Source organism: Sphaeramia orbicularis, chromosome 7 (genome assembly GCF_902148855.1).
Source record: "Sphaeramia orbicularis chromosome 7, fSphaOr1.1, whole genome shotgun sequence".
Lineage (NCBI taxonomy): Eukaryota > Metazoa > Chordata > Actinopteri > Kurtiformes > Apogonidae > Sphaeramia > Sphaeramia orbicularis.
In genome coordinates, this window is record NC_043963.1 from 33,990,249 (window position 1) to 34,004,922 (window position 14,674).

At 36.9% G+C, this 14,674-nt stretch overlaps 1 protein-coding gene across 1 annotated transcript; it reads right to left on the reverse strand.

The window, feature by feature from the left end:
- Window positions 1-44: 44 nt before the first annotated feature.
- Window positions 45-12,449, reverse strand: lad1 (ladinin). Its single transcript, XM_030139514.1, has 14 exons — window positions 12,412-12,449; window positions 11,465-11,650; window positions 10,666-10,945; window positions 8,696-8,769; window positions 6,922-7,075; window positions 6,171-6,254; window positions 5,842-5,885; window positions 5,710-5,752; window positions 4,661-4,704; window positions 4,475-4,541; window positions 3,539-3,679; window positions 3,344-3,433; window positions 651-769; window positions 45-557 (listed from the first exon to the last, which is right to left on the reverse strand). The coding sequence occupies exons 1-13, from the start codon at window positions 12,447-12,449 to the stop codon at window positions 671-673; spliced, it is 1,344 nt and encodes a 447-aa protein (XP_029995374.1). The 3' UTR covers window positions 45-557; window positions 651-670.
- Between the last annotated feature and the right edge of the window lie 2,225 nt (window positions 12,450-14,674).

The following is a 14,674-nucleotide window of genomic DNA, read 5'->3' on the forward strand; positions in this document are numbered from 1 at the left end:
AAAGAACAAAATCCATGAGACGTTTGTAGTTATAAAACACTTTATTCTTCGCACAGGCACAATCTTGCCCATAAGGATGCACAGAACACAACAATGGAAACAATATCTTTTGGCAGATTAGACAAATATATTAAATTACAGCTTCAGAATTCCCAATGTCCAGTGTAAATTCAATAAACATAGGTAGCCTTAAGACCTTCACCTTTTTAAAGTGCTTGAAAAATTACATAAAGTTCACGCAAACAGATACAGAGTTCAAACAAATGTCAGTGTGCTTCCTGTTTTCTCTCTTCTTCTGCTTCTTTTTGCTGTTTTCAACATTTTCCTCACTTGTGTTAATGAAATTAGGAGTACGTATTTCTTCAAGTTGCAATGCAAAAGTGTATGACAGCAGCCTTCTACATCTAAAAGCATCTTTATTTTTTTAAGTCCTGTAAATCTATACCGGGCATCTTATTCTCACTGAGTTGTGGCAATAAAAGAAAAAAAAAAACCATTAAAGCTTTAAGAAACAATCAGTCACGGTCCTCTTTCCACATCCTCTCATCTTCTAAATCCTACAAATGGACACACAGAAGCGTAAGAAATAATTACTGCAGGAAAACATCTCATGTCATGTTTAAAGTTACTGATGTGTCATTAGCTGTTACCTGCAGGTCGACGCTTTCCTTCACTTGTACATTTTTCCGGGGTTTATGTTTGAGACACTTTCTTCATCTCTGTTCTCAAACAGACTTCGCTTGCTACTGATGTTCACATGTCTCAAGTCCTAAGGATCAAATAAATGATTATCACAGTTATTCTACACAGGTATTAGAGGCAGTGTGTGTGATCTGAGTGAACTGATGTGTGGTAATATGATGAAAGAGTGCTACTGTCCTCTACTGGACAAATGCTACAACTGTATGACCTCCTGTAGCTCACAGTTTAGTCATATTAAACATGAAAACATGCCTTTTGAGCTGTAAATACTAAAATATGACTCATTTGTAATGAAACGCATCAGTGCTGGTGGTAATGTACATTAAACATGACGAACATTTAAAAGCACATGTTATTTGGGTGGAAGTAACGAAATTTGCCTCTTGTTTGAAAATCTTTTTCAGCCCATTTTATGCTTGTTTTTGTCATGAAATTTCCATAAAAAACATTTGCTCTGGTTGTTAGTGGTTGTGCCAGCACCAACTGATCTACTTTTTTGTTCAAAGTATTTTTATTGCATATCTAGTCACAGAAAAGCATAATACAGTCATTGGTTTTTTTTTTATTTTTTAACCCAAACCCATGAACATTCCCACCCTGTTACACCAAAAAAAAAAAAAAAAAAAAAAGATAACTGACAATAACAATAATAAGAATGAGAATAAGAATAAGAAGAATAAGAATAAGAATAAGAATAAGAATAAATAAGGGGCACAAATATTAGTCACATACTCATATTAATACGACTCCTCTGGAATACGTGAGGGATCTACCTCTTTTATGTGATTCAGAACAGGTTGACAGGTACTGAAAAACTTATTGGCACATCCTCTTATAGAATATCTGCTTTTTTCCAATGTTAAATGACGTAAAAGATCCAGAAACCAAGATTTAAATGTTGGACGTTGTTTATCTTTCCATTTTAGTAGTATTAGTCAACGAGCTAGCTGATCTACTTTTTGATAGTTGTGGTTCAGTTATCTGTGGATCAACTGCATCCATGCTTCTCCCCCTACTTCCCCAGTCTCTCTCTCTCTCTCTCTCTCTCTCACTCACTCTCTCTCTCTTTCTCTCTCTCTGTCTCTCTCCTCCTTCACCCTCCCTCTTTAACCCCAACTGGTCAAGGCAGATGACCATCTTCCAGGAGTCATGGTCTGCTCCAGGTTTCTGTCTGTTCAAAGGAAGTTTTTCCACACCACTGTCTCCAGTCACAGATGTTTGCTCCTGGAGGATTCTGTTGGGTTTCTGTAAATTGGCTTGAGAGTCTGGTTCCAACTGGCTCTATATGTAAAGTGTCACGAGATGACGTTTGTTATGATTTGGCGCTATATAAATAAAATTTCATTTGATTTGATTTAAAAAGAATTCTGTTACCGCTTCTATTCAGAGGTGTTGGCAGAGGCAAACGGCCAAATTGCATTAATTTTCCAACCGGTCCGACTGAGCTGTTTTATCACTCTGTTCCACACCTGTCTCATAAAACCACTGCCTTGATCAGTGACTTGTTTGGTGGTTTGGACTTGAAATAACACATTAAAACACAGCCGTAATTTGTCAGGAAAATCTGGAAGGTTTAAAAGCATTTTAGGGCTTCAGTTCTATATGACGGTAAGAAAAAGCAGTAAAAGTGTTGTAAACATACTATAATCATAGTGAATATTGATTTTTAAGTTGTAAAATATGTACAAAAACTTAAATTTAACCTTTCAGAGCCTCATATGATTCTGCATAAAGGGGTCATATTTTGCTAAGCCCACTTTTATAAATCTTTGGTTTATTTATTTGTGTATTTGGGGACCCTAATTGAATTTAAACCCTCCAGGTGCTGCAAAGTTATCTTTATATTCATTTGGCAAAAATCGAGCGGATTTCTACAACCTGTTTTAATTCCTGCTTAATTTGTTACATTTTGTAACTAGTTACATCACAACATTTGCACATATAAGGTCAAGACTTCCGACGACCATTTCTCAGAGCGCGCCATAATTGTTTGTCAGCAGCAGCGGTTGTAGTTAAAACTGAAAATATGCCCAAACTCAAAGCCGATTGCCTAAAGTGTTCAGTTGTTGGTTGTCTTAACGAACACAAGTGGCTGAACAGGACAGAGCAGCACAGTCAACCACCTGGAGGGGGTGGGGCATGAAGTGGCTCATTTGGATTTAAAGGGCCAGCGCTCAAAACAGCCTTTCTGGTGTCATTACTCAGAAATAGGGCTGAAGATGGACCTGTGGAGTTGAATTAATGAAGAATTCAGACCCAAGTAGAGCATTTACAGTTTATGTAGACCGCCGGGAAATGTTTAAAATGCATAATTCCTTTTAAAAAAGCAAACTATCACTCCTTTAAGTGTGTTTCTCTATCATATGGATGTTCCTTAACCTATCCTATGCTACATCCACACATCCATGGACTTTCAGACACTGATCACCACATTCCAGCCTCTCTTTTGCTTTGTAGCAGTTTTCAAAATCATGTAGTGGGTGTAATTAGACACAGAACTTTTATCAAAGCAGAACGCTAAATGGATTTAGCTCAATAGTAAGTAATTAATAATGTGATTTTAAAAAAAGGGTCAAAATTATTAAAACATTCTAAATATTGTGTGAGTAAGGAATAGAATAAATAAAATAAGTGCTCTGACCGTGGCGCAGTGTGAAGATCCACTTTGATTAGTCTTGCTGATCCAGCGGCTAATACGGTCAGACATCCCAGAGGTGAAGTTCCTGAACTCCTGATAACACATGAAAGTATTTAAACACACACCCCACATTATTCATACAATGCACACAGCTGAAGCATGTACATGATAAAGGTTGAAGAAGCTGTGTGAAAATACCTGTCTGGTAACTCCAGGGCTGGTGGGACTTGCTGTCTGCTGCTGCTGGTCCTTCTCAAAAATCCCCCTCTTCCTGGACACCTCCTCCATCAGGAATAAAGTCCTCTGGGCCACATCTGGAGACCGCGTCATTTCTGATTTCTAGTCATAACAGGAAACACAAAGAATATCATCAATAACAGGAGATGAAACTAAGCAGCAAAAGCATCATGACTGTTCAAGCTTTTACATTTTTCTGGAGGGAGTTGTTCCTTATTCAGGCTGAGAGTTGAACGACAAAAGGTGTTCCATAAATAAGACTTAAACCAATTTAACTCGATACTGAGGGATGATTTAGATCAGGGGCGGTGAACTTGAAGCTCTTTGACAGCTCTTTTCTTTATTTAAATTTCATAAATATTTTTGACATGTATTAAAATGCATTTGAAAATGATATGGTACAGATATACAGTACTTAATGGGATAATAATACTCACGATTCTGTGACAATACAGAAATATCCCACACTCCCTGAAGGCAACACAAATGTAAACACTAGTGCAGAGGCGCAGGTGTGCTGCAGCTAAGCTAACGCTACTGACGTGAAAAAGTAAAGCTAAGCGAAAATATGAAGAGGAAAACAGGATATTTCTTTCTAAATGGGAAGAGTTGTATTTCTTTTCCAACAGTTTTGGAAAATAAAGACTGCCAGGTGTTCCACTAAGGTAAGAAAAAGAGCTCATGAAAACTATTTTAGCAACTTCTTATGTAGGCTATTTAAGCTGTAAACCACTGTTCATGTGTAGGACTCCATATGTTGTGTGGCTCTTGCCGCTGTGTTAGGTTTAATTTGGCTCCTAAAGTTAAATTGGTTCTCCACCCCTGAATTAGATTAAAGAAATTAGATGTTCCACATTCACATTAGAGGGCTCTGGGTTCAGGGTTTTGTGGACTGACCTGTGCAGCCTGGGCCAGTCTCTCCATCTTCTCCTGGATGGACCTGGATGACATCCTCTGCCTGGAGCTGGACAAAACACAACACACAGTTTTGTATAAACCCCTTGATAAAAGTCATTCTACATATTATTAATATAATTCTTGTTATCATTAAAAAGTCAAATTTAATCAGCCATATAAACTCACTTCCTCTGGAAGGATGGTGTTTTGTCTTCTTCTGGATTTTGGTCCTGATCCAAACATGGAAGAACTAACATTAGACATCTTAAATTGCATAATTTAGTATCATGTATACTCCTGGTCAAAAGTTTTAGAACACCCCAATTTTTCCAGCTTTGTATGGAAATTCAAGCAGTTCAAGTCCAATGAACAGTTTGAAATGGTACAAAGATAAGCGGTGAACTGACAGAGGTAAAAAAAAAAAAAAAAAAAAAAAAAAAAAAAAGGTAAGGTTAAACAAAACTGAAATATAATATACATTTCAGAATTACACAAAAAGGCAAACAAGAAATGGGTTAACAACTTAAAGCAGTTCTGCAGCAATGGAAGTTGATCAAGCCTAGAAAGTTGGTGCTACCAATTCCTACAGGTGTACCAATGTTTCTGAATTCCTTCCAACCTCCTCTGTCTGCATAGAAGTAGTGTTGGAACACACTTTGGTACCATACCGTTGTGAGCATTATTTGAACAGTATTGTACTGCAGAAAGTAGTGTGTTACTATAAAAATGGCGAGGAAAAGGCAATTAACAATAGAAGAGAGGCAGACCATTGTAACACTTAAAAATGTAGGTCTGTCCTACAGAGAAATTGCCAAGAAAGAGGGGGTTGGAAGGAATTCAGAAACATTGGGACACCTGGAGGAATTGGTAGCACCAACTTTCTAGGCTTGATCAACCTCCATTGCTGCAGAACTGCTTTAAGTTGTTAACCCATTTCTTGTTCGCCTTTTTGTGTAATTCTGAAATGTATATATTTTTCAGTTTTGTTTAACCTTACCTTTTTTTTTACCTCTGGCAGTTCACTGCTTACCTTTGTACCATTTCAAGCTGTTCATTGAACTTGAAATGCTTGAATTTCAGTACAAAACTGGAAAAATTGGGGTGTTCTAAAACTTTTGACTGGTAGGGTATACTACTATTTGCAGTCTTACACTTGCCTAAAATGACAACATAAAGCAAATCTATCATATTAATTAAATTATTTTATATTGTGTGTAAGTAATTTAGCCTCTTACTGTGTTGGATTCAAACTTCTTAGACGTCATCCTGACACTTGCACTAAAACAGAATTTTAAAAAATATATACATTTAGCTTAAGATAAGAGGACTCAGACAGGTTCAAAGTAAACATGAAGGTGTTATCATACCTCCTCTGCAGCGGTGCGCTGTCCTCTTCTTTCTTTCTCATCATCTGAATTAGACCATGGGAAAAAGTGTTGTGTGTTAGCAGTCAAATGCTCACCAGACTAAAGCCAACCTCTAACAAAGCAACCAGTCAGCAATAAAAGCTGGTCAATATTGCATATTAGCATATGCCTGAAACTGAAGCTGCACAAGCAAATGATCCTGATAGTCTGTCATGTGGAAAAAGATCTAATCTAAAACAGTCAAATTGGTAAGTTGATGTCAGCATTTACTGGGGAGAGTGTGAATGTGTTTATATGTGCATGTGCATGTGTGTGTTGGTTGTGTTTACCCTGAAAGAGATCGTCCTGGAGCTCTGTCTGACAAAGGCAGGTTTAGTCGTCTGTTCAAAGTTGGAGGAGCCATTCACACTAGTCTGAGGTGAAGGAAAAAAGGATTAAAGTTTACTGATCTTACTTACATAGAGAGAGAGAGAGGATCTTCTACAGTCATGGAAAAATTATTAGACCATCAAAAGTCATCAAAAACAATGGTTATGCAATCAAGTACTAACTCCTGTGTGTATCATGTGACTAAAACAGACAGAAAAGAAAACATAGAATGCCTAAAAGCACTGTTTTTGGCAGTACAATGCCATAGATATTGATGTAAGAACTGAAATGATTTTGGTTATTATCAAGAAAACCATGGAAAATGGCTAGATATCAGCTCTGAAATTAAACTCTTATGAGCTATTTTTGTTGTTACCATTATATTGTCCAAACAAATGAACCTTTAGTTGTACCAGGCACTGAAATAAACAAGAAACTGAAGAAAACAAGGGTGGTCTAATAATTTTTTCCGCAGCTGTATATGAAAGTGATTCCTTGTTATTGACACAACAAATCATCACAAGGGGGTGCTGTTTCTGCATTGAATTAATGTGCAGCAGTGACAGCAAGATCTTTTACACCAAACTCCATTTGACAAGCAAAGCATAAAACATAGTTAAGCTGTAAATTACGTCTCTTTAAAAAAAAAAAAAAAAGCCATCTGTGGACACTTGACGTATTTGTAGTGGTGCATCTGTGTATTCTAAGTACCTCCTGTGTGTGTCCATTCTGAACGTGGCTCTCAACTCCCATTGATGAGAAACAGTGTTCTCTAGGAGAGAAGGGAGCTGTCGGAGAGCAAGGGCTCATGGGAGTTGAGCGCCCGCTTACAGAGGGACTCTTGTCGAGTGAGATGGAGACAGAGCTATAACATCAAAAAAAAGAGATCCACTTTGAAATTCCCCCAAAAAACAGTTTCACATTTTCCTGTAGTGGTATGTAGTAGTAAAAGAAGTCATCTTATGAAATCACATTGTAGTATTGCTGAGTTCACAAGAAAATTAAGTACAAAGGTAAAAAAAAGCGAGAGACAGACATGGCTGTCATGATGTCTTAAAGCAATAAAATAATGTTTTGGTCAAGTCATACACAGCCTATTTCAAAATAATAGTTCCACACACAATAATTCCGTGGATCACCTTTAGATTTGATGACAGGACACATTCACTGTTGCATCGTTTATGTCACACAATAGAATATCACATTAAATGTCCAAACATTTATTTCTGTCTTAACTTGCATTTATTTTTGGCCAAGATCCTTTTTTGATGATGGAAGACTTGGACCACTGTCTAAAATCATCCCAAATATTCTTAATGGGATTCAGGTCTGGACTCTGGGACTCTGACACTAATCCATCAGTGAAATTGAACCTTCCTGCTGGCATTGTCCAATATTGATGCTCCTTTGCAAATTGAAGATTTATAAAAACAATAAATAAATGAATACTAAGAAGAAGGCTGAATAACATATTAATCACTTCAATTATTATCCATTGGAAGAATGTTATCTATTTGCTTAATTTTTTTTGCTATTTGAGTTAAATTCCTGTAGGACTTTTTTTGTCTTTTTTCTTTTTTTCTGTGTTTTCTAATCAAATATCTGTGTCAAACTTAGCTGTTTTGTCAAATTATTTCACAGGACTTTAGTATGAAAAACACAGATGATCTACAAGTGAAGCATTGAATTAATGTCAAAACATCTTAAATGTCTAAATCTTTACATAAACAGTGGATCCTCAATAAATATTATGAATTTATTTTTCTTTTTTTTCTCTCCACATTTTATAAATTTTTGCAATTATACATGACAACAATAAACACAGATCTAAACCATGATGAAAACCAACAACTGAAACAACAAATCAGACAAAGACAGAACGTTAATATCTTTCCCAACAAGACCACATTAAAGGGCAGTGCAAGTACTCTCAACTTAGATAAATAATCATTTATATTATCAAAGGGAATCCAAAGATCCTATACAAGGCTGGATCAGGATTGAGGAAAAAAATGAACTGAGAAAATTACCTATTGCTCTAAATTTATAGTCTTTCAACTTAATATTTGTGACAATGATATGCACCCCCTCACCTGGTTCCAAATGGTTTCAGTTCTAAAATTAGTGTTATTAAGTATATCCATTATTCGCTCCATACCTAAGAGATTTAAAACTCAGACCCCCATATTTCTATAGAGAAATACTTTGATTTGTGAATTTTCCAGTTCCACAAAAACGCTAAACCAGCTGTTTTTCTGTCTTATCTCATTTTTAGCTGTGCAGCCCTGTACCCCAACTTATTTATCAACCATAACTTCTGAGGAAAATGTGTTACAAGGTGTTCTTCACTGCTCTAGCCTAGTAATTTCTATTAACCGTTATCTTATCTTACAAAATCGTTTGATCTGTATTGATCTTTCACGATGACAAGGCCATAAAAAACAATAAGGTAAAAAAAAAAACCAAAAAAACCATGCTTGCTAACCTGACAAACTTTCGAGTTGGGTTGGATATTGGTTTGGAATCACGGTTCTTGCTTGATGACTCTCCATTTTCACACTAAGATAAAGAAAAAGAAAACATCACAGACAATCAGTATTTGCACAGTCACACCTTCTATTACATAATTCTGCCCGTTTAAGTCCTTATTTGCAGTTACAGCACATAAGGGCTGTTGCTGGCGTGTATTATAAAAGATAAAGCAGAAATTATGGCCGTAAGCGCGCCTTATCAAACTTTTATAGATGATTTACATGGTCACTTGATTCACAGGAAGAGTGCAAGTCCAGTAATGTGATCAGAGATAAACACACAGACTACTCAGTCTCATTTTAACTTGTATATTATCAATTAAAACAGTTAAATTGTGGTATATAAGACAGGTATGGTGTGTATTGGATATTACTGCTTACATGTTTTGTTTGTGTGAGGATGTGGGTCACTAACATGTGTAACATTAATACTTTTCCCTGTGAGGAAAAGGAGGTTCCCATCTCTGAAGTGTTGCTGTAGAGTTTAGAAAATGATTAACATAACTTTGTATGGGGTAACTTTTAACTGTTAAACCTCGCTGCTGGGTTTCACTTTGTTGTGGCAGAGTAATGTATTAAAAGAATATCAGTCCCTTAAAATAGGTTTTTAGTGAGGGGATTAATTTTTTCATTCTGATTCCTACTGATGCTATAACTTTAAAGGGGTCATATTTTGCTAAGCCTACTTTTATTAGTCTTTGGTACATTTATTTGTGTATTTGGACCCTAATAGTTCATAAAGTTTGAATTTGAACCCTCCAGGTGCTGCAAAGCTATCTTCATATTTATTTCGGCAAAAATCGAGTGGATTTCGACAACCTGTTTTAATTCCTGCTTAATTTGTTACGTTTTATAACTAGTTACGTCATGACATTTGCACATATAAGGTCAAGACTTCTGATGAACATTTCTCCGAGTACGACATAATTGTTTATCAGCAGCAGCGGTTGTAGTTAAAACTGAAAATATGTCCAAACTTTGAGTGGATTACATAAAATGTTCAGTTGTTGGTTGTATTAACAACACAAGTGGCTGAATGGGACAGAGCAGCACAACCAACAACCTAGAGGGGGTGGGGCGTGAATTGGCTCATGTGCATTTAAAGGGCCAGTGCTCAAACGACCTTTCTGATGTCATTACTCAGAAATAGGGGTGCAAGAAAATATTGGTTCCGCAATATATCATGATATTTCATTTCACGATAATGTATCGATATTAAAAAGTATTGTATCGATATTTTTAGGTATTTATTCAAATGCAGACAAAGTGAGGGTTCATTTTTGTTTTTCTTTTTTGTTTATATTTTATTATTATTTAACACTGTTTTGTAAAAATAATGGTTATTTCAAGCATCCTAAAGCGCTTTTTACTGCCTGAAAGGAGCAGATGTTTGTTCTTTTGTTGCACAAAAATAATGTTATGGTGTTGGACGATTCAGGGACTGTCCACTATGCATTCTTTTCACAATACAATATGAACATTTGAGCAGGATCTTAAACTATAATGTCTGTAAGACATAATTTAAATATTAACAGAGGAACGTTTTGTGATACACCAATAGATCCTGTTCTGATCAAATAAAATTTGTTTTAGTATTCATGCATATTTCTGGTATAATTCCATTTTAACAGAAAATAATCTTTTAAAAAAAGAAACAAAGAGTATCATGATATATCACAATATATCATATCATGATCCTAGTGTTGAGGTTAGTATCGTATCTCCAGATTCTTGCTAATACACACCCTTACTCAGAAATAGGGTTGAAGATGGACCTGTGGAGTTGAATTAATGAAGAATTCATACCCAAGCATATAGCATTTACAGTTTATGTAGACCACAGGGAAATGTTTTAAAACACAGAATTCCATTTAAAAAAGCAAAAATATTACTCCTTTAAACAACCGTTTCTTTCTGTTCTTACTTGTCCGTGTGTGATGTTAGAGCTGCTGTCATTACTGCTTCTGCTGATGCTGCTTCTAGGACTGAAAGAGGCTGTTTTTGGTGCTTGTTGTTGAGGTTTTGATGATGGCGTCTCATCAAAACATCCATCCTCCTCCAAGTCCCCCAGTAGCTCCACTCTAGCTCCTCCTTCTCCTTCTTCTGTTTCCTTCTGTCGTCTCAGCGTCTCCACGTGCCTCATCCTTCGCCGTTCATCTCGGTCGCGAAGCATCTCAACAAAGTCCAGCTGCATCTGCTCCACACTGTAAATAAACAGATTGAAACACACATTTGGGATGACCAGGATACTGTACACATGATGGATGATTTCTAGAAACCCTGAGAAAAGACCTTTCAGTCCTGGATGAGATCAGGTTTCTTTAATGAAAAGCTCAACAGTCCTTCTGTCTCTTTGAAGACTGCTTCTGCTCCAGGTACTCAGCTGTGGAGTTTCTGACAGCTTTTCATACTCTCCCTGCATAGTATCAAGTTTTATCGTATTTTTGAAATGTATATAGATGACACACTCCCATGGGGCAAAAGTGTAAGAATCCTCACTTTCTGCTCCTGAAATCTAACCTCTAAAAATGCGTACTATCAAAGAAGACAGACTCTAAGACACCAGGCGAGATCCCTGTGGCTCCAACCCAACCAGAATAATACAGAGAAAGAAAAGGAAGAAATTAAAATGCATAGAAAGAGTTGTTTAGATAAAGAGTGTGAACCAATGTAACGGCAGCAAAATCAATTTAAACCATGTTTTACTGAACGGTGAGAATAACCTGCTGAGGCCCTGGGATGTTTCACTGGTGGCGGTCCCACGGGTCCTGTCACCGGTGGGTGTGTCTCCACCGGGTGTTTGGCTGAAGTCAGTATCAGGGTCAGCGGCACTACTGGAGCTCCTCACCCTCCTCCTCTTCTCCCTCTCCACCTCCTCCTCATCTTCCACCGTCCACTGGCGGGCCAAGCTGATGGGACAAACAACAGATGAACACAGTAAAGACAAACATGGACATGGAAACCGAAACCAGAACAGACAGACACGAGGCCTGCAGTAATTTTAAACACACACATGCAAATGCAAACCAGAGAGTTAATACACCTGGAATCTATAGAAAGTAATGTTGTTTTGGTGAGATTTTCGGTTGAAATAACCGTTACATAGAACCTGCTTTACTAGTTCAACAACTGTTTATAAGCACAGTCACAGCTGGTTGATTTTCTAAGCTTACAATTACCATTATGTGTAGCATTATCCAAGACTTATGAATGTTATTGGTGCAGCCAGTTTGTGCAGGAAGGAGCTGATGTTCCCTCAAACAACACCACACATTTCAATACAACTCAAAATGCAAGTCGTATAATATGTGTGAGAAGCTTATTATACAAACATGCAGCAAAGGCAACACTAGAAATAGATTAATACACATAATAATAATAATAATAATAATAATGATAACTTTTATTTTTATAGCACCTTTAAAAACTGAGTTTACGAAGTGCTTTGACAAACAAAGCAGAAGGGCACAACAGCAGAGTACCTACTATTAAGTCCATAATGGTGCTGTTGGACAATACAGTATAATGGATTAATGCTATTACCATTCATTATAAAGCATTATTGATAAAGACAGTAAACTTAGTAGAAAAAAAAGTGACTCCATAAAGTTTCTAGTACAAAGCAGCTGCTGTCACTGGAGTCCTGTAATATTTCCAGAAACACTCTTACCTGGACAAAGCCGACCAATTCTTCCGACTGATGGACATTTTTTTTGTATTATTGTTAAAAATATAGAGTCTAAGTGTAGCTACGGAGCTCCCAGGCAGAGAAGTCGACACACTGGCACTTTGCGAGGGCGGCAGTCAAGTTACAATTGCAGCAGCACAAAGCAGTCCACCTTTACCCCGGTGGAGTTCACCGACGAGTCACGTGACCCAGAGGTAAGCAACACACCTGAGAGAGAGAGAGAGAGAGGGAGAGAGAGAGAGGGAGAGAGATTGAGAGATTCATGCATGTTGAATTTTCACTTGTGAGTCTGTTGAGTGCATTTTTCACACATTGTGTTGTGTTTGCTGGCTTTACTTGAACAAATCAACAAAGTACTTTGACAAAATGGAATGTACTTAGACAAAAAGCATCTGTATTAGATTTCCTATTCCATTATAGTCTCAAAGGAAACATCTTCACATGCAGTCAGCTAAACATATTTTTTCTTCTGGTTTGAAACATGAATACAATGTTATACCACTTTATTCTGTTGTGTCTTATTTACTACTTATTTATTCATTCATTCATTCATTTATTTATTTATTTATTTCAGCTGCCATCCCTAAACACGCCATTCCATCCTAGTTGCAAGCTGTGTAAACGTTCATCATTGCCGCAGTTTGATGATAGAATGTGTGAAGATGTGGAAATAAAATATTCAATTTTTAATGCATTTAGTTGTTTTCATTGTGCCATAATATGTAAGAATTTGAATTATGTACGTTCATCTATACAGGCTTTTTCATGCAACTATTGATATACATGATTGTATGATTACCAGAAAATATTTTCTGCTTTTCCAGAAAGTCTACATGCCACTGTCCTGCCACCTCAGGAATATTTCTCTATCCTTTCTCTCGTGTTAGGGTCAGCACCGACCCATTTTAGGTTTTAAATGCGTAAGTGAACCACATAAAATGTGTTTATTGCATCAAGGCTTTTTGACTTTGTCAGGAGCCTCTATTTCAAAAAAAAAAAAAAAAAAATTCCACTAAATTATGAAATGCTCTGGTTGAAATTATGACCTTTGTGTTGTTAGGGTTGGTTTTGACCCAGTCATAAAAATAACATTATAAAGCAATACTTAGAGCCAAAACTGAAATCATAAACACACTGACAGTCAGTTCCTCTCCCAACCATGTGAGCTTTTGGGGATTCTCATTTTGCCTTGTTATCCAGTATACTGGCACAAAAACAAATCAACCAAAGACATGCATGTCCAGACATGTGAGGTCAATTCAGTATAGAGTTGGTGACTTGCAGAGTCACATCAAAGGGTGTACTGACAAAAAAAAGCCCCAGAGGCTCACATCAAAAATATTAAAACCAATATTTTCATGGATAAGGAAGCCTAATAAGGTAACCAAGAGATGAGAAACAAATTGGATGATAGATGATTGTTTTTAGTGTATTTTACAGCTGATTTAAAACATGTTAACATAAGAGGGTAACAAAGTGAACACAAGAGGAAGGCCAGATCCACCTCTGGTTATCGTAGGCTACCCCCATTTCCACACTGACAAATGTTTTAATGTTTAGTGTATTATCTGTTCACAGCACTACATATAAATATTTATATCTCTGGATTAAAGTCAGCAGATAGCCTTCAATGTCAGTGCCTCCTGCGATGTCTTCTCGTGATATGTTAAATGATGAAATGTTAGTAGTGTCACTTTAAGGTCACTTAAAAAAACAAAAAAATCCCAAACCCAGTTGCTTTAAGTATTGACATACTTTAGTCAGGAAAATCCAGTTAGTCGAAAGCTTTTATTTAAAGAAAAATGGCACAGACAATATCTGTTTCTTATGCAACACAGAGTGTCCAGGACTCTGTAGTTTTTTGAGAAATGTACAGTAAATGACTGAATGATAAGATTTGTTCTGTAACTGTAAATATCTCTCTGCTTTCATACATGTCAAACTGGGCATCAGTCTCTTTACAGTTTTGAGTCATTGTTTGCTTTGCTGTTTTAGGCCACACCCTTCCCCTGAGCCTGTGTGTGTCGGACTCTGACCCAGATCAACACACACCCTCCAATGCACCTGGCTTCTACTACACCTGTACCTGCTGCCCACAAGAGCGCTGTACATAAACACAATAACCAGACTGAGGTACCACAGTAATAACAGATGAAACGCCGCTCATTCATATCCGTTTTGTTTTCTTGGTGTAAACAGGTGCTTGCTTTACTGATCCTTTGAGCAGGTCGGCATATAACTTATC

What these genes read in the sequence shown, in the direction of transcription:
- lad1 (XM_030139514.1), bottom strand. Translation starts at nt 12,449, where the DNA reads ATGTCCATCAGTCGGAAGAATTGGTCGGCTTTGTCCAG. An exon ending in AATTGGTCGGCTTTGTCCAG is followed by an intron (nt 11,651 to 12,411) that starts GTAAGAGTGTTT and finishes TTGTCCCATCAG; the next exon opens with CTTGGCCCGCCAGTGGACGG. An exon ending in CTAACATCACACACGGACAA is followed by an intron (nt 8,770 to 10,665) that starts GTAAGAACAGAA and finishes TCTTTATCTTAG; the next exon opens with TGTGAAAATGGAGAGTCATC.